The sequence below is a fragment of the Mirounga angustirostris genome, unplaced genomic scaffold (genome assembly GCF_029215605.1).
Source record: "Mirounga angustirostris isolate CCGP_5_RB_7025 unplaced genomic scaffold, mMirAng1.0.hap1 SCAF_6, whole genome shotgun sequence".
Classification (NCBI taxonomy): domain Eukaryota; kingdom Metazoa; phylum Chordata; class Mammalia; order Carnivora; family Phocidae; genus Mirounga; species Mirounga angustirostris.
The window spans coordinates 114,605,015-114,623,109 of record NW_026991714.1 but is presented as its reverse complement, the minus strand read 5'-3'; the positions used below and the strand labels follow the sequence as shown (position 1 = coordinate 114,623,109).

The following is an 18,095-nucleotide window of genomic DNA, read 5'->3' as shown; positions in this document are numbered from 1 at the left end:
CCTGCTGGCAGCCCTGGCCTTCCCAGCTCTTCTCTTGGGGCAGAGCACCCCCGTGCCTCCAGCTTCTGCCAAGACCCATCACTGCAGCTAGGAGAGTCTGTCGATAGATGTGGAGCCTGGGACTGACCCCATTCCCAGGGGAGGTCTGCCCTTAGGAAAGAAGAGATACTGAGGAATGGAAGCGTTATCTTGCAGGCGGAGAAACTAAGGCTCTCGGGTTAGCCACCTCTTTCCAAGTCACACCTACAGTAAGGGAGGAAGCTGACTTAGACCCCTGCGCTGCCCTCCCTGTCTGTGTACCCAGTCCCCTTCCACCACATGCTGCGAGCCTGATCCTGGGGGGAGGGAGCGGGACAGGTGATGGCACCTGCCCTAGAGGGGCTCACAGGCTGGTGGGCATCCACAGAGCCGTGGGCCACAGAACATTCTCCTTGGGTGCAGGGGTAGGGTGTCTGGGTTCAGGGTAGGTGTGTGTAGGAGGGGAGGGTGGTGAGGGGGGGTGCAAGAAGTACCAAGAAAAAGCCTTAAGCCACTGTTCAAAGGGAGAGGCTCTGCAGTGAGTAGGGAAGGAGGGGAGAGGATGAGGAAGTGTGTTTCTAGACAGGGAGGAAAGAAGGTGAGGCAGCCAGGGTGCTGGGCCAGGCTCCCTAAACCAGGGTGGGGCAGAGGATCTGGACATGACTGACTGCAGGGACCTGTGGGGCAGGGGGCTGTGAACTGGAGCTGCTGGGACTGGCTAGGGGCCAGGCCTCCTGGGCCCAGAAGCACTGAAAGCTGAGGGTATGCAGGAGAAGCCAGGGTGGGGCTCCAGCCAGCGAGGCTGGCAGAGCAGAAGGGTGGAAGGGCTGCTCTGAGTCCACTTGCCCAGGACAGAAAAGCTTTCACCTCCCCCACCAAGGGGAGACATATCAGTAGGGCCTTGGCCACACGTCTGTGCTTTCACTGTCCACGTCTTCCCTGGGGGCAAGCCTGCAGATCCTCCCTGCTTCCTGCCCCTCCACTCAGCCTCCTGGGGCTCTAGTTCCTGCAGTGGCCAGCACTGAACCCACAGGGCTCCAGCGGGGGAGGGGCCACTGGGCTCAAGCCTGGGTGCCCCCAGGGGCTGTGAGCACCCAGGAAGTGGGCGGTGTTGGCAAAGGTGGGGAGGGGGCCTGGGGGAAGGCAGTGGAGGGCATGGGCAGCAGCATGCCTGGCTGGAGAAGGTAAGTGGGAGCAGCGACAGGGGCCGTGTGGCCAGGCCAGACTAAGAGCCACCAGGCCTGAGGCAGGGAGGGGCCCTAGGTCTGCGGGCCTGAAGTATATATGGGTATACAGATCTCTAGAATCCCAAATGCCAGAGCCAGAAGGGACCTTAGGGCTTAACTCAGCGAGACCAGCCATGGAGAGCCAGGGCCATGGCACCTTAATGGCATAGCCACATTCTCCTGGCCCCAGGCTCATCTTTCCTGAGTGCCTGCCACGGGAGAGATGCAGGCTCAGGGTTTAAATCCAGGGCTCTAGAAAAGCAGATGAAATACCTAGGGCCCAGGCCCATCCAGGAAAGCAAGCTTAGAGGAGGTGCCAAGATCGCAGTCCAGGACCTGAACCCAGAGGCCAGTAGGCCCAGGGTTGCTGCCCTCCACTGGGGGCAAACCAGCTTGGGCAGCTCCAAGCTGGGGCACAGGAGACTGAGGCCTCCAAGAGGACACACAGGACACTGGGGCGCTGGAAATAGCATGATGAACATAGAAGCCCAGGCGTCTATAATGTGAATAGGAACCCAGAGGCTGAGGGATAGGGCCTGACCTCTGACCTGCCCGGCCCCTAGTGGCCAGTGCCCAGGGATGCCTGCTCTTCCCGGGAGCTCAGCAGGCCTGCATGGCAGGTGCCTTTGACATGGCCCCTCCTTCTACTGGTGGGCTAGTCGGGGGGTGGGGGGAGCAAGCTCAGGCTCACGTCATGTCGCATGTGGACATGAGGGCGGAGGCTGCCCCTGGGGGAGTGGCACAAGGTGCTGGCCACTCCTGGGGTTCCCTGGTGTCCCAGGCCTCATGCATGTCCCCCTGCCCGCAGCACAACAGATGTGCACACGGTGGCCTCTCTGTTGAAGCTCTACCTGCGGGAGCTCCCCGAGCCCGTGGTCCCCTTCGCCAGGTACGAGGACTTCCTCAGCTGTGCCCAGCTGCTCACCAAGGACGAGGGGGAGGTTAGTGGCTCCTCGGGACCCATCCTGGGAGGTGGGCCTGCTGGGAGGTGGGTGTCTGGAGCAGGGCACAGACAGACATTTAGTGACTTCCGGGGCCCACAGATCCTGGCCTACAGCCTGCTGTGTGAAGGGCCTGGAGCATCCTGCTCTATGTATGTCGGTGAGGGGTTGGTTGGAGCACCCTGCTGTGTGTGGGAGGGTGCCCGGAGCGTCCCCTGTCTGTGTGCAGGCCTCGGTCTCTGGGAGGGGCAGGTACCTCCTAAAGCAGGCTGAGTTCCGGCTGTGGTTCTGAGTGCCTGGGGCCCAGGTGTGGGCCCCAACACAGTAGGGACTCCTGCTGTACCACCCAGCTCAACCTCAGGCTACCCAGGCCAGCCACAGGGTTCAGAAACCACCAGACCTTTCATCTATTTATATCCTGCCTCCTCCCAAAAGAATTTGAGGCTGCTTCCAGGACAGAGGGCTCCCACGCCTACCCTCGCCCTCTCCTGCAGGTGCCTGCCTGCAGCCCTAGCTGGCTTTGGCTGCGGAAGGACCATCTGTCGACCTTCTGGCCCTGTGGGAGACGAGGGGTCTTTACCTGGCAAATATTTGTGCCTCCCTAAGTGTGCTGAGCCGTGGCCTTGACATTCCTCCTTCGCCCTGCAGAGGCATACCCTTCACATCAGTTCCCCAAAAGTAAATCTGCTTCCCCACGGCTGGCCTCCCTGCTCCTCAGAGGGAGATGGAGGTGGGGGCGCCTTCTGGACACCTGGGGCCTGGCTGCATGGGCCTTGGCTGGAGGTCTAGACTCGGATTCCTGTCCCCACTCCCAGCCCTCCCTCCAGCCTGGAGTCTCATTGCTGGCCTTTGAAATGCTGTTTTTCTCTTTCGATCCCAAGGGGACTCTGGAGTTGGCTAAACAAGTGAGCAGCCTTCCCCTGGCCAATTACAACCTGCTCAGATATATCTGCAAGTAAGTGACTAGGGGCAGGGAGCTCCCCTTCCCTGTGCTCTGGCTCTGCTCCCCTCACATAGGGGGCCTCGGTCATTCTCCCACCCCATCTCCCCGCCATGTGCTGATGGAGCCAGCGAGGGGCATAACAGAACACAGCCCCTGTGCTCATGGAGCTTATGGTCCCTGTGGGAGCAGGCAGTGTTAAACAGTCCCCAGGGTAGCATTCCCGAAGAGAAGGGACACACCCTGTGTCCCTTCAGCCTTCTCTGGGTGCCTCCCGCCATCCCCTCCCCCAGGGGTCTGCCCCCCCCAGCACACCGGCCTCGCCCCAGGAGCTGGGAGAGGGCATGCAGTGCGCCTGAGGGCTCTGGGCCTTCGCGGGCCTCTGTCCCCATTGCAGGAGGGAAAGTCGTGTGTCCTGCTTCCACACTGACAGTGGGCCCTTGTCCCGCCGGCCTCTGCTTCCGATGGCCATCTGCTGCCCCTCAGAGGGGGAGGCTCTGCCCTCTTCTGAGTTTGCCAGGGGCAGCTGGCTACGCCCAGCAGTCGTGGACGCGTGGACATGGCTGGGCATGGAGGCCAGGCAGCTCCCAGCAGATTTGGCTTCTGCTTCTTCCTTACTGTACAGGTTTCTGGATGAAGTCCAGTCCCACTCAAATGTCAACAAGATGAGTGTCCAGAACCTGGCAACTGTTTTTGGACCCAACATACTTCGGCCACAGATAGAAGACCCGGTAACCATCATGGAAGGTAACGGTGGAGGCGTGCGTAGCGGGGCTGGGTGCTGCCCAGGGCTGGCCTGTCCTCGGTCGCAGGCCCGTCCTCAGGAGCATCACCCTGCATCAGTCCAGCCCAGGGCCAGGCTGGTGGGAGGGGGCTCCGTTCCAGGGGGCCCTCTCCTCCCCCTCCCTGACCCCATGGGGTCCAGCTATAAAAGGAAAAGGAACTTTGCCCTGTGGATGGGGTCATTGGGAGCAATTAGGATGGTGGGAGAGACTGGGGGATGGACGAGGTCAGTGCCCTTGCCCTTGAACATACACTGATGTTTTTGCTTTTCTTAAGTAAATGTTATTAAGTAGTTGTCACGGGCTCCTGGATGTCAGGGCCGTACCTTGGGGAGTAAATAATGACAAAAAATAGCAATAGCAGCTGTTTGCGATATGTGAGGGCCTCTAGGAGTGCCTTCCTTGTGTCACCTCATTGTCAGCTTCACAAGTTCATGATGTGGTTATCGCACCCATTTTACAGATGGGGAAACTGAGGACAGGAGAGGAAAGGTGACTCTGTCAGCCAGGTTTACCAAAGGGCACAGGTGCAGGCTGTCCTGGAAGCTAGAGCCCATGCTCGGAGGCCCCGTGGAAGACTGTCCCAGAGTGGTTAGTGTGGGAGTCCTGCTGCCCACGGACGGGAGCCCCACAGCCAGTCCCGGCTGAGGTGTGCAGAGGCAGGCCAGGACTCACACAGCACAAAGCCAGCCGGAGCTGCTGCCCCTGGCACCAGGCAAGCTGAGGCCGGAGTTGCCATTCCTTGCTGAGCATGACCTGGGAGAGATGGGAATGTGGGGGTGGGCTGTGGAGCTCTGTGTCCCCCCAAGCCTAGGGTGTGGCTCTTGGGGTGGCACTCTCCCTCAGATCTCCCCCTTGGCCTGCCTAGCTCGGTCTCATCCCAGGCCCCCCAGGTTCTCGGCCTGCCAGGTGGAACAAATGCCCAACAGCAAACACGAGTTCCTGCTTCACCCGGTTTTCTGGCTAAGGATTCCTTATTTCTTTCCAGGATTCTTAGTTACCTCTAGTGGGAGGGTCCCCCAGCCACCCTTCCTTCCTTATCACCTGGAAACCTTCCCAGTCTCTGGTCTCTGGTGGAGGGTTAACGGGAGGGAACAAGGCAAGCAGATAGGTACCATGGTCCCACTGTACTGCCCCCCTTTCATCGCTGACCCCCAAATCCCAGTGGCAGGAACTACAGGCACACAGGCTGCATCTCAGGGGCCGTGGCCTGGAGAAGAGGTATTGTGTGTGTCGTGTGTGTGAGAGAGAGAGTAGGGTGGGGGGAGGGCGAGTTGTGCATGTTGGGGGGCTGCGTACATTCATTTGTATGTTGTGACCATGTGTACGTGGGATTGTGTGTGTGTGGGGGGTGTGTGTCCACTTGCACCTGTAAGACCTCTCTGTCCCTGACCCAGAGCCTTGTGACCCCACGAGTGCAGACAGTCAGGCACAGCCCTCCCTGGCAGTGCAGGGGAGTGGCGTGGGCAGGGGCAGTGGAGAAGGCTGTGATGTCTTGGTCCCGGTTTCCAGTGCCAGCCTGCCACTGGCTCGCTCTGTGGCCTCAGTGGGCATAGTGCCTGCTTCCTCCCCACACCCAGAGGGAGGGACGGGGCTGGAGGCACAGTGCCCCCTGTGTGTCCAAGGAAGGGGATTCGTGGGCAGGATTCTTCTGTCTGTGCTAGATTTGGAGGGTGTGGTGGCTGAGTCCTCTCTTGAGGGGCAGCCTGGTTCTGGACTGCAGGCACCCTGGGTTGGGTCTCATCTAGAGAGCCTGGACTGGAGACATCCACAGCCAGGCTTTCTCACTCTCTCTCTTCCTGGCAGGCACTTCTCTGGTCCAGCACCTGATGACCGTCCTGATCCGCAAACACGGCCAACTCTTCACTGCGAGGGCCGAGGAAGGGCCAGTCTCCCCGCGTGGGGGCCCACCGTGCACAGTGGGATGGGGCTCCGAGGAGGTCCCGAGGGATGGCCAGCCAGAACCCAGCAGCCCCAGCAGCCCTGGCCTGCCATCACACAGGACCTCGTCTCTGGATGGGGCCACTGTGGCAGCGCTGTCTAGAACCTCCCCCACGGGCCTGGGTAGCCGAGGCAGCCCTGCCACCACCAGCCCTGGGAAGAAAGTGCAGACTCTGCCCAGCTGGAAGTCTTCTTTCTGGCAGTCAGGGTCCCGTTCGGGGAGCCCGAAGGTGGGCAGCTCATCCCTGGAGGTGCCCATCATCTCCTCCGGAGGGAACTGGCTCATGAACGGGCTGTCCTCCCTGCGTGGCCACCGCCGGGCTTCCTCGGGAGAACGGCTCAAGGACTCAGGCTCTTCGCAGAGACTCTCCACTTATGACAATGTGCCCCCACCCAGCGGCCTCTTTGCCAGCACCCCCAGTGTGGCCAGCACAGCGTGGTCGGGGGCCTCCTCTTGCGAGGCGTCGGCCAGGGGCTCGATCAGCAGCTGCACGGCCTGCCGGGCCAGCGACTCATCCGCCTGCAGCTCCCTGCATACCGAGGGGGCCCTCGAGCCTTCCCCCTTCCCCAGTAGCAGCGAGGACCGCAGATCCCCGGACCTGGGCCGTGGCCTGGACGAGGTGGGCACCTGCATCAGCAGCAGCGAGCCCAGCGACCCAGGCAGCCCCACCCAGGACTATGCTCGCTGCTCCGAGGCTCTCCAGGGCCTGGTCACAGAGCTCAGGGCGGAGCTGTGCCGGCAGAGGACTGAGTACGAGACCAGTATAAAAAGGTAAAGGGCTGCAGCCATGGGGTGAGTGCGAGGCTGGCACCCCCAGGGCCGGGCAGAGCCCTTGTGGCCAGCAGTTCACGGGGCACCAGCTCTGGGTAGTCTGCCTCTGGCTCTGAAAGCAAGCCTCTCTGAGGCAAGGCTCAGAGCAGCCAGGCCCAGGAAGCCACTTTTCTGGGAGAATGCCCCCAGAACAGGGCTGGGAATAGAGGGGTGCAGTCCTATGTCTGGAAAAGCTCAGGAGCTACAGGGCCTGGTGTGCAGAGCTCCATAAATGCCTGCTGAATGAGTGAGTGAGTCAGAATCTCAGCCTGAGCTGCTCAGAGCACCTTTAATGGAGGGGCTCAGCATAGGAGTCCCTGTGTGGCCCTCAGGGAGGAGATGGGCCCCCTGAGATGTGCATGGACCCAAGGAAGTGTCCATGTGCAATGGAGGCCCCAGGCCAGCCTGGCTGCCTGACTGTGGTTGGGCCTGATATGGAACGAGGACTCCTAGGATTGTAATCCAATTTCCTATGAGGAAGGAGCTGGCTGTGCTGAGCCCTGCCCTCCTACCTTCCCTGGTCACAGGAGGATGCCTTGTGCCATATTCTGAGCCTTGCAAGTTTGCTCACAGATGGTCCTAGTTTGATCCTTCCAGCCTCCCTAGGAGGAAGGTGTATTCCAGCTCTGAGGCACCAGGTTCTCCAACCAAGGTCACCAGCAGAGCCTGCACTGGCCAGTGCACAGTGCTTCTGCCAGCATCTCAGGCTTCTTAGCCCCTGGCCCCAGCTGTCTGACCTATAAATCAGGCCCCACCCACTAGCAGAAGTTGTTTGTGGGCTCTGACATCCTCCTTTCCCCATCAGAGACAGTGGAGGTGAAGCGGTTCCTGCTTCTCACTCTGGGCCTGGGATTTCTACAGGGAGCTGGAGGGGCAGCGTTTGGCCCTTTTGTTCTGCAGGAGGTTGGGGAGGGTCACGGCAGGCAATGTCTGAGCCAGGAGTTGAAGGACCAATAGGATTGGGCTGAGCAAGGAGGAGAAAGGACACAACATGAGTAAAACTGTGAGGTATACAGCTGGGGGGAAACCCCCACAAGTGTGAGCACTGGGTTGGAATTTACCAGGCAACGGGAACGGTGGAACACCCTGCAGATATGGAGAAAGATGATTACAGCTGAAGATGAGCTCACAGACAAAAACTACAGGATACATGGGAAGTATTACTAGGCGGAGGCTGTCATCATACAGCCTCAGAAGAGGCCAGAACCAGCTTCTCACTTCTTTAGCTCTTTGTGGAGCCAACTTGAGCTTCTAGCTCTTTCACCTTCTCAGAAGCTTGGTTTCTCAGGGGAAAATGCAAAGTTGTTCCGTAGAGGGCTCTAGATAACACTGCCTAGGGTCGAGTCTCTGGCCTCGGGTGACCTCACCTATTTGTCGTGAGGATTAAGTGCCACAGTGGATGGGAGTGCTCGGCACAGGGCCTGGTGCATCCAGAGTGCTCAGGGAGTTTTCACTGCTCACACTTCCTCCTGCTTGGTGGCTTGGAGGTAAGCTAAAGCTTGCAGAGGCAAAGGGACAGCAGCAGCCCTTGTAGGACCCTCGCTAGCAGAGTGGTCTGTGCTGTCATCCTGGTTGGAAGGGTGGTCTAGGGAGAGAAGGGTCTGTCTGAGCACATGAAAGAATGGAGCCCCATCCAGCGGGTCTTTGGGGAATACATCTGCACACAGGAGTCAGTCAACACTGCGTCTGGTCTGGGGGGTTAGGGGAAACCAGCTTTCTGCCCTGCCTCCCAGGACTCAGAACCCCTCCCCTGTGCCAATTCCTGTATTCCCAAAAGAGAATTCACTGAGTGTCTATGATGTGCAGACACTGTACGAGATGCTGGGGACACAGCCAAGACCAAAACTGATCAAAACCTCTGCCCTCATTCTTATTTGGTGGTGTTTGAGGGTTGGAGGCAGAGAGAGACCATAAACAAGATAGATTTTAAAAATCTATGGTATGTTAGAAGGTTAGATAAAGGAGGAGTACAAAGCAGGGTGAAGGGAAGTGGGGAGCATGGCGGGGAGAGGGCTGGAAGGCCATGCTGGGACAGAGGGAAGGCCAGGTGCAGAAGCCCAAGGGCTGTGGTGGGAGAGGCAGGTGGAAGAAAGAGTGGGGATGAAGGGAGTGAGAAAGGGGGGTGGAGTGTGGGGCTCTGGCTAGATACGTGGGTAGCATGGACCTAAGGGGCAGCAGTCAAGATAGAAGAGCCAGATTCTGAACATACTTGGAGGATTTTGCCAACTGGTCAGATGTGGGGATGAAAGAAAACTGACTTAAGGGACGACCTTTTTGTTTTGGTGGAGTAACTGAAAGAAGGTGTTTACTGAGTGGGACACCAGGACTGCAGAAGTGGTTTGGAGAGGAAGAGTCAGGAGCCACCTGTGGGCCTGTTAAGGTGCAATGCTTATGAAGTTTGAGTGGAGTCAAGTGAAGCTGAGGGGTTGTCAGCATGGAGATGATACTTTGGGTCTGGAGATGGGATGAGGTCACACAAAGAACCACATAGAGAGGAATACAGGAAGCCCAGGCCGGAGCTTGAGTGCACCAGGGCAGAGAGGAAGAACGAGCGAAGAGGGGGCTGGATCCAGAGGACATGCAATGAGGGGTCTGTGGGGTCCCTGCTGCCACTCACCTTGGGGGTTCTTCTGTCTCACAGCATGTCCCGTGCTCCACAGATGGCGGGCTGGGGCGCAGGCAGCTTTCCTGCCGCCTTCACGCTTTGTGTTAGGTGACTGAGGGTGGAGGCCTGGGCCTCATCCTGGACGGGATGGGGAATGGATACTTACTACAAAACACCACATTACAGGTGTTGTGCTGTGCGCTCACTGTGCGTGATCTTCTTTGTCCATTGTAGCTGTAGCTCTTGGGGGAAGGGCTGGCCCCTGCATTTTTTCAGAAAGGACACCAGGACTCAGAGCAGTTTGTGTTGCTTCATAAACAGCCGGCTGGGGCTCAAACTCCAGTGTGTTGGTTCCCAGGGGCTGGGCTCAGCATGCCCCAAAGACCGTACAGGAGGTAGTCATCTGGTCGAAAAGACAGACGTGCCAGCCTTTGTAGAGTGTGGTGTCAACATCCAGAGAAGCGTGTCTGTGGGGAGGATCCAAAGAAGTATCACTGAGGGTGGGACATTTGAGCTGGGGCGTGAAGGACAAGGAGTAGTGGAGGTGACAACCTGAACGGGGTTTCCCCTGAGTCGCAGTGCGTGGGAGGTGGGGCAGCCAGAGGGAGGCTGCAATATAAGGGGCCTCGCAGATGAGCAAAGGCGAGGGGACAGTTTCCTACTTCCCTCTCCATTTGGGGACCAGGCCTGCTTTCTGCCAGCCAGCAGCCCATTCCTCAGTGGACAGTTGGCTGGGCTGGAGGGTAAGTGGACTTTATATTTTAGTGATGACTCAGGGAGCCCCCCCCCCCTCCCCCGGCCTTGAGCGCCAAAGGGCCAAATGCTCATGCTGGCATTTCTGGATCACAGGCTGAGGAAAGGTCCTGTGGGGGTGAGTGCCCGGGTCTTTTGAGGAGCTGATGAGGCCTGTGAGGCCTGTCCCAGAAGCCAGGTCCAAGCCTGCATGTGTCCTTCCCCTCCGCCGGCCGCCTGACCAGCTCCTTTGGAAGGAATGCATGCAGGCACATGTTTGCTGAAACCCAGCCAGCCAAAGGCTAAAACAGTGTCTTTCTTCTTGATTTTAAAGACTCGAAGAAGGTAGTGCCAACCTGAGAAAACGAATGTCACGGCTAGAAGAAGAACTGGACCAGGAAAAGAAAAAGTACACAATGCTGGAAATAAAGCTGAGGAACTCAGAGCGGGCACGAGAAGACGCGGAGAAGAGGAACCAGCTGCTGCAGAAGGAAATGGAGGAGTTTTTTTCAACCCTGGGAAGCCTGACTGTAGGGGCAAGAGGTGACAAAGCCCCAAAGTGAAGGAGTGGAAAGAGCTCCCGTCCACAGGGTGCTCACCCGCCTCTGAGCAGAGATGGCTGCCAGCCTCACAAGGAGCCACAAGGCCCTGCAGCTTAGACGTGGGCTTCAGTGGTGCCAGGAGCTCTGGAGCCAGCTGGAGGGAGGAGTCCTGACGCCCCCAGGGGGACTGTTGGGAGCCCAAGCCCCACATGGGATCTGGATGCTGCTCCGACCATGCAGGGCCTGGCAGGTGTCTCGTGACCACCAAAACAGATGGCACCTGGGATCTGAGTAGCCCAGTGGGGTACTTTTTTGCATTCGTTATTAAATTTGCTACCATAGCATGATGTCTCGATGCCTGACTCCTTCTTTGTGGTCATGTAGAATGGGGGTTACCAAGTTGCTCGCAGGGTTGCAAGTCCCCAAGGTGTGCCATGAGTGGAATGGCCTGGGCTTCAGAAGTGGGTTATGAAGCACCCTGAGGAACACACAGTGTTGTCACAGTCACTGAAGCTGGATTTATGCAAATCTATGTTTTGCTCCATGTTCCCGCTGGATTTATGCAAATCTATGTTTTGCTCCATGTTCCCTGTGCCCAAGGCAAGACGATTTTCCTCAGTCAGGCCTTCCTTCCCCCTCTGAGCCACCTGGGCCTCTGCAGCTGGTGTCTGGCCTGGAATTCCTCTCAAGCCTTCCACCATAACCTGCTTGCCTTTGCTTGGCCCCCCATCTGCTCCAGGGCCAGAGCCCCTGAGTCAGAGCTCAGCATGGGCACTCTATACCTCACTTCTGCACCCGGGTGTGCGTGGGGGCACAGTGGGTGTTTGAAGGAAAAGAGAGCCACGGGGATGGGAAGTGCCCATTCTCTGTCCTCCAGGCGCCCCTCAGGCTGGGTGCCCTGTTTTCCTGCAGACTCCCCTTCGAGCTAGTGCTAGTCCCTCTTCCTTCCATGCCCATTTTACCTTCCTTCTCCAGCTCATCCTCAGACTTCAAGGCTCCATCAGGGCAGAGCTTTCAACAAAGTATTTACCTGGCCACCACCACACATGTGCAGGCCTGGGCCAGAGCTCCTAGGGATGGGACTTAGGGAGCAACAAAGGAGTGGCCTCTGAGCGGAGAGGACTGGCATCACTTCACTTACTCCTGCTCAGTGTCCTTACATATCACCTCTTGCTATCCTGAGCACCAAAGTGCCCCAATTTCTGATCACTATCTCTGGAAAAGTCCCTCAGGCCCAACCACCCATCCACCTAGAGTCAGGTATAAACTACAACACTGATGCTTTAAATGCCAGGGTCTTGGTGCTCCTGAGAAGAGCTGGCTTCATACCATGGCGTACAAGCCCACAGGCCCAAGTTGACATTCTGGTAACTCCCATAGTGGTGAGGCAGGCTGACCACAGGCCTTCTGCTGAGCCACCCATGGTCTTACCAACCAGGAAGCCAGATGCCTGCCAAGGGCACCCAGCAGCATCAGCAGGCAAGAGTTCTCTTGGGAAACTTTGAGGAGGGGGGTCAGTGGAGAGCAACACCCAGATCTACTCTCAGGCAATCTATAGCAGATGATCTGGGTTACCAGTTTCCCCAGAAGGTAAAATTCAAGGAGAAAGAGAAAAGAGGTGACTGATTCCTCAACAAGATAGGAACTGGTCCCATGCTCAGAGGAGAAACTGAGGCTAGGAGAAAATCGGTGGGAACACCAGTGTATTTTTATGGTCCTGGGCTCCCTACCATAGTCCTGGAATTATACCAACTTTGACGTGGAGAGAAGATACCACCAGGCTATCAAAGGAGCAGGAAAGACAAAAGGGGGTTCACACGATGAAAAGGAAGTTTGTCTGCTCTTAGCCATTCATACTGGCAAAGGCTCAGCTTCCAGCCAAGGCCTGGCCAAAACCAGCTTGTGGACCACATCTGCCACCTGCTGGCAAAACCAGGATCTGCAAAGGCAATTTTTCTCCGAAAATCAGTAGGCAATATTCAGTAGAAGTTCTATCCTCCAGTTTCCATTTAACCAGCATATTCCATTCTATCCGTAAAACATACGGACTTCTGCCTGTGAAGCACGTTCAGCACCAGGGCCGATGGGCTTTGGCCTCGTACCCTGTCCCTATCCACTTGGGTTCTCCCCAGCTGAGTTACATTTCAACAACCTATTCCCGAACTGTGGATTCAAGTTGTACCTATTAGTGTAATGACATTTCAAATTAAGTAAACCAGTGAATTATGAATGTGAAAATATAGGTAATTAATGTTTTGAAGACCTTTGCATTTTTGGAATGCTTCAGAAAGAGCAAAGGCAAGTTGTTAAAAAATTGCTAAATTGTGGATAAATCAACCATGCAATAGCATAAAATTGGCAAAAATCTAGGATTCTGTTCTTAGATTACTTCAAAAGTGTTTTAAAATTTGTGTTTGGCTTTAAAGCAAAAACTGGAAGTTATAAGTCTCATACTAAAAAACAAAAAAGGAATTGGCTTAATAACAAATGTCCATTTTTTTTAAGAGTACAGTTTTTAGGGTGTGTGTGTGTGTGTGTGTGAGAGAGAGAGAGAGAGAGAGAATTCCTTGTTTTACCTGGCTGTTGAATAATGGACCAGGCATGACTGCTGTATACTCCACACTGTAAAAGGGCTTCGGAATGGAGTCCACGTATAAATGTTCCCAGGCCTGTGGGCAGTAAATGGAGTCAGCTGTTACTGTTACTGTTGTAACAACATGTTTCGTGGACTCCCCCTCCTTTTAATGCAGGGCCCCAGCCCCCTGGAGAGTTCTCCTAATATCCTATGTGGTTCTATCACAAAGGGACAGTTTCTCATTTATATGAGCCCACAGCTAAGTAGATATGATAATGCTGCTGTCTCTTACATTCTTGTCTCCACCAAGAGCCCCCACCTTTGCCAGAAATCGCTGCCCTTCCTACCAAGCCCATTGCCACTACTTCCATGTTCCACCAAGCCCTGTGACAGGTGGACCTCTGAGGTGCCAAAACTGTGTGGTGGTTGGTGAGAAAGGAGAGCTAGAGCCACAGAAAGCTTTTCAGCATAGAGCAAAGAACTTGGGCCGGGTCTGTGCAGCTGGAAGACCTTGGGGAAGTTAAGCTTTGTGGGTCTGTTCCGTCCTATCTAAAATGAGGATAACCTCAGAGAGTCGTTGCTGCGCCAGCAGGTCTAGGTGTCTCACATGTGATTAGGCGATGTTACTTTCTGCACTTTAGAGCTGAGTACTTTGGAAGCACAGAGAAGTTAAGGACCTGGACCACAACCATACACAAGTCAGTGAAGGAGTCAGGCTTCCATCCCAGGGAGTCTTATTAAGAGCCTGTATTCTTACTTACTCGTCCAAACTGAAGAGATGCTGGCTTGATAGTTTTAAAACGTTACCCCTATCATGTTTTAATGAGGTCTGTGCACAGGATGCAAAGTAAGTGCTATAAGAGACCTCTAAATCAGACGATGGCAGAGGTCAGGGAAAGCTCCCCGCAGATGTGACACCTCAACTGTTCTGTATGCTGATGTGTGTAACCAAAACAAAAGGGGTGTGTGTGTGAGAGAGAGAGACAGAGAAAGGAGAGGGGCGGGGGAGGATGGAGGGCTAGAGGTGGCAAGGATCTGGTCACGGAGGGTGGAATATGCTCTTAACCCATATGCTTCAGGAGAGGATTTCCCTGCTGCATATTATATCCACTATAGAAATCCACAAGGCCTTTCAATTTTGTAGGGATAGAAGGAACAAGACCTAGGTCACGGCTTTCATAGAACTTACATTGTAGTGGGGTAAGACAGAACATAAAGAAGTATTAAAAAGAAGACAACAGGTCCCAAATGGAGTCACTTATACTCAGCCACATTCCACGAAACCAAGACTTACAGTTTGGGCTCTCCCAGACTAGTTAGGTCATCTGTTGGATAGACCCCAACCATCCCCTGCAAGAAAGCAACCTTACAATAACCAGCCTGCTTTTTTGTCTAGTATAATTTCCTGCTCCCTTCTGCCTATAAAGTTTTTCATTTTTTACAACTCCTCAGAGCTCATTTCTGTTAGGTTGTATACTGCCCAGTATTTATGAATCATCGAATAAAGCCATTAAGATCTAAATTTACTTAGTTGAATTGTTTTTTTTTTTTTTTAACAGAAGTACACATAAACAAGATACATTCAGATTTTAATAAGTGCTCTGAAAAAGTTGATCCCAGGGCCTGTTTTAGACAATTTGGTCCGGAAGTCCTCTCTGAGGTGAATTTGAACAGAGACTGAAGGACAGAGAGGGCAGCCATGCAACCAGACAGCTGCAGGCGGAAGAAAAAGAGCTGTAGAAGTCCGCGTGAGTGCTGGCACCCCTGTGGGCATGGGGGACAGACAGGACAGGGGCCAGGCAAGGCCAGACACTGTAGGTAGGGCCTTGTCACCCAAGGTGGAATTATTTTAAGGGATGTAGAAACATTTGAAGGCTTTAAATCAATGAACGTGAATTGGCTTGTATTCCAACAAGGCTCTTTTGGCCACTGGTGGAGAGTGGATAAATTTGGTGGGGGTGACGGGGAGTGGCTGCAGGGAAGCTAGTCCGGGAAGTGTGGTCCAGGCCAAGTGTAGTAGAGTGACAGGCCAGCAACTAGACAGGAAAACTGAATGAGGGGTGAAGGGAAGACACCGTGCCCAGATCAATCTTTACAGAGGTCCTGATGTGAATAGGAGCAGAAAAATAGGGTAGCAGAGTGAAAGGGGGTGAGAGGGGGCCTTTTATTTATTTTTTAAAGATTTTATTTATTTATTTGACAGAGAGAGAGGCAGCGAGAGAGGGAACACAAACAAGGGGAGTGTGAGAGGGAGAAGCAGGCTTCCTGCAGAGGGGGGAGCCCAATGTGGGGCTCGATCCCAGGACCCTGGGATCATGACCTGAGCTGAAGGCAGACGCTTAACGACTGAGCCACCCAGGCGCCCCGGGAGAGGGCCTTTTAAAGATGGGAATTACTAGAGCATGTTTGCTGCTAAGAATGACTCAGTAGAAAGGGAAAGATGATGAAGAAATGAGGGTGGTAATGAGGAGAGAAGTCCGAAAAAAAAAAAAATGCAAGGAAGTGGAAGGGTTGGCTTCTGAGATAAGAACTGGGAAGACAGAGGACACGGACATGGTTGCAGACAGGTGTGTGAAAATGCATACTAAAGTTTTTAAGAAGTCCTGAAAAATGATGAACATGCTCACCTGTAAGTAGGAGCCCCGTAACTTACTTGAACACAAAAGCCTTTATTCACATAGAACTTCTCAGTCTTCACTTTGTATCCCCTGTAGAGCATTGTGGTTACAAACTGAAGACTATAGCCAGACTGCCCAGATTCAGATCCTGGCCTCACCACAGGTTGGTCAAGTAGCCTTGAGCAAGTTACTCTGCTTCTCTGTGCCTCGGTTTGATCACAAGAGGGGAAAGAACAGTTCTTACCACATAAAGTTGTAAAAAGTCTGTGAGCTCTTAAGAAGCACTTAGTGCCTGGCATAGAGTAAGCACTCCATGAATCTTGTTACTAATTCAACACAGAGCCACCTAGAACTGATGCTAGGTATTGAGTCATTGAAGTCATTACTTTGGCTGCACCATCTGCCCGTCCTCCACTTCCACATCTCTGTCTCCCCTTAGTGATCTACTGGTGTCTTCCCGGTTCCCTTCTTCCATAGTAACCACTTGAGGCTTGGCATGCCTCATTCTTGATGTGCCCTGCACCTCATCTGTCATTGCTCTTGGTGGAGAGTTGTGTATTTATTTAGGTTTCTAAGGCAGCTGGTAATGGATGGGGGGGCATATCATCGTCTTCTAATTTTGTAAGAGTCACCCTCTTCTCCCTCTAACCTCTTCTGAGAAAACAAGAGCCTCAGAGAGTTTAGGCAACTTGCTGTAGGTGAGGGAACTAGTGTGAAGCCAGGATCCTACTTTAGGTATCTGGCATTAGAGCCCATGCTCACATTACTACAGTCATTTCAGAGTGCTGTATATAGTTTCCTTATGACACATTTTGAGGGCCATGAATATTGCATTTCAGAGGACAGAAATAGCACAGATAGGTCCTAGTCATTGGCTTACCCAGCCCAACATTTATTGAATGCCTACCTCCCAGGCATTATTTAGGAGTCAAGACAGGTTCTTCCATCCAAGGGCTTCCAGAATGAAGCTCTAGAAGAGAAGCACACAGGGTGCCCTCACAGAACGTTAAAAGGCCCACAATATGTTGCTGTCTTATATCCTGTGGGAAAAAAAGGGAGTGAACAAATGAATAAATGAGTTAGCAAGCATGCACTGGGTATATGAAAGAAAAAGTCATGGCAGGGAAGGTTCATCAGAGAATTATCTGAGCTAAGTCTTAAGCAATGAGGATTTAAAATAGGCAAATGCAGGAGTAAGCAACCAAACCATGTGCACAGAGATGTAAAGTATATGTCACAGAGGAGGTTCAGCTGGAATGGGGTGAACGGCAGGAATGTTACATGAAAACAGAACCAAAACAAAATGTTTAACTGTTCTAATTATATATAAAAAAATCAGTATTGATTTTGAGGCATTTCTCTCAAATGAGGCATTTCTCTCAATTACTCTTACCAACCACACAAAGACTGGAACTACTTGGGATGGAAAAAAATGACTTGGAAGGTCAGAGTGTACAAAAGTTCTCAGGTGGGAGACCATATAAAATTCCTTCTTTGCTCTTCGACATTTCTCTACATTAAACCATTTCTGTTCCTTTCCAAGGTCAAAGCCAGCAATTGCATTTGCATACACTGATTATTTTTTATAAAAGTACATGAAGTCATCATTATAGTAGCCCTGTGAGACCATCTCCCATCCTCATGTGACAGATGAAGGAAGCAGCACCAGGCTCAGCAAAATTGAGACTTGTCCAAGATTGCCTAAACTCACCATCTTGAGCTCAGGCTAACCTGGATTCATAGGATTCAGTAGGTCCCATCCTCTCTGGGACCTTGTCTTGTCAAGACACATGTGCTTTTAGTTCTTCCTTTTCGTTCTGATCCTTCAGTCTATTTTTCTCATGTCATGATTCTATTCCCTGACTTTTCAGAAGTCCTCTTTACTGCTGCTTTACCACTCAATCATAACTATGTCCCCACCTATCCAGGTAACCCTAAGTCTTACATATGTTATACCCAACAGGAATCCCCTTTTTCCTTCTGTCCACAAAATGACACTAACGGAAATGGAGCCATACAAGCAAATGACACAGACCTCACAATGGAAGAGACTGGAGAGGTGTATAGGCAATAAGGGAGAAATTATTCCTTTCTTTCCACCCTGAAACACTAAGTGGCAAGCTGATGCCATACCTGACGTGTGTTTCATCATAGTCTCTTCAAACTATGATGTACAAACTGGAAAATACATCGTTGGATGTTACTTTCCCTGCACATCTTGTGTACTGCCAAATCCTTAGGGCTCAGCCCCAAATGCTAATCTTGGCCATTTTACCTAGCTAATGGCAACCTGAGTCCTCTCTCTTCCATTCTCACTGTGCAAAAAGCTCCCTCAGCAGAGTATCTTTGGCTTTCCAGTCACCA

General features: G+C 53.5%; 1 protein-coding gene and 1 long non-coding RNA gene across 10 annotated transcripts in view; one reads left to right on the top strand and one right to left on the bottom strand.

Moving 5' to 3' along the window:
- Positions 1-10,893, top strand: part of ARHGAP22 (Rho GTPase activating protein 22) — a 169,452-nt gene extending 158,559 nt beyond the window's left edge. For 8 of the 9 annotated variants that reach the window (XM_064594928.1, XM_054508267.2, XM_054508266.2 and 5 more), the window contains 5 exons: positions 2,053-2,185; positions 3,067-3,140; positions 3,751-3,872; positions 5,714-6,620; positions 10,331-10,893. In XM_064594928.1, the coding sequence (XP_064450998.1) occupies positions 2,053-2,185; positions 3,067-3,140; positions 3,751-3,872; positions 5,714-6,620; positions 10,331-10,559 (1,465 nt within the window). In that variant the 3' untranslated portion in view covers positions 10,560-10,893. Of the gene's footprint in view, positions 1-2,052; positions 2,186-3,066; positions 3,141-3,750; positions 3,873-5,713; positions 6,621-10,330 lie in introns of those variants that run through there. The other variant, XR_010412498.1, reaches the window with a different exon arrangement.
- Positions 7,427-17,070, bottom strand: LOC135364783 (uncharacterized). The gene is made up of 4 exons (XR_010412499.1): positions 16,639-17,070; positions 15,767-15,937; positions 13,115-13,207; positions 7,427-9,731 (listed from the first exon to the last, which is right to left on the bottom strand). It is a non-coding gene; the product is annotated as an uncharacterized LOC135364783 (long non-coding RNA).
- Between the last annotated feature and the right edge of the window lie 1,025 nt (positions 17,071-18,095).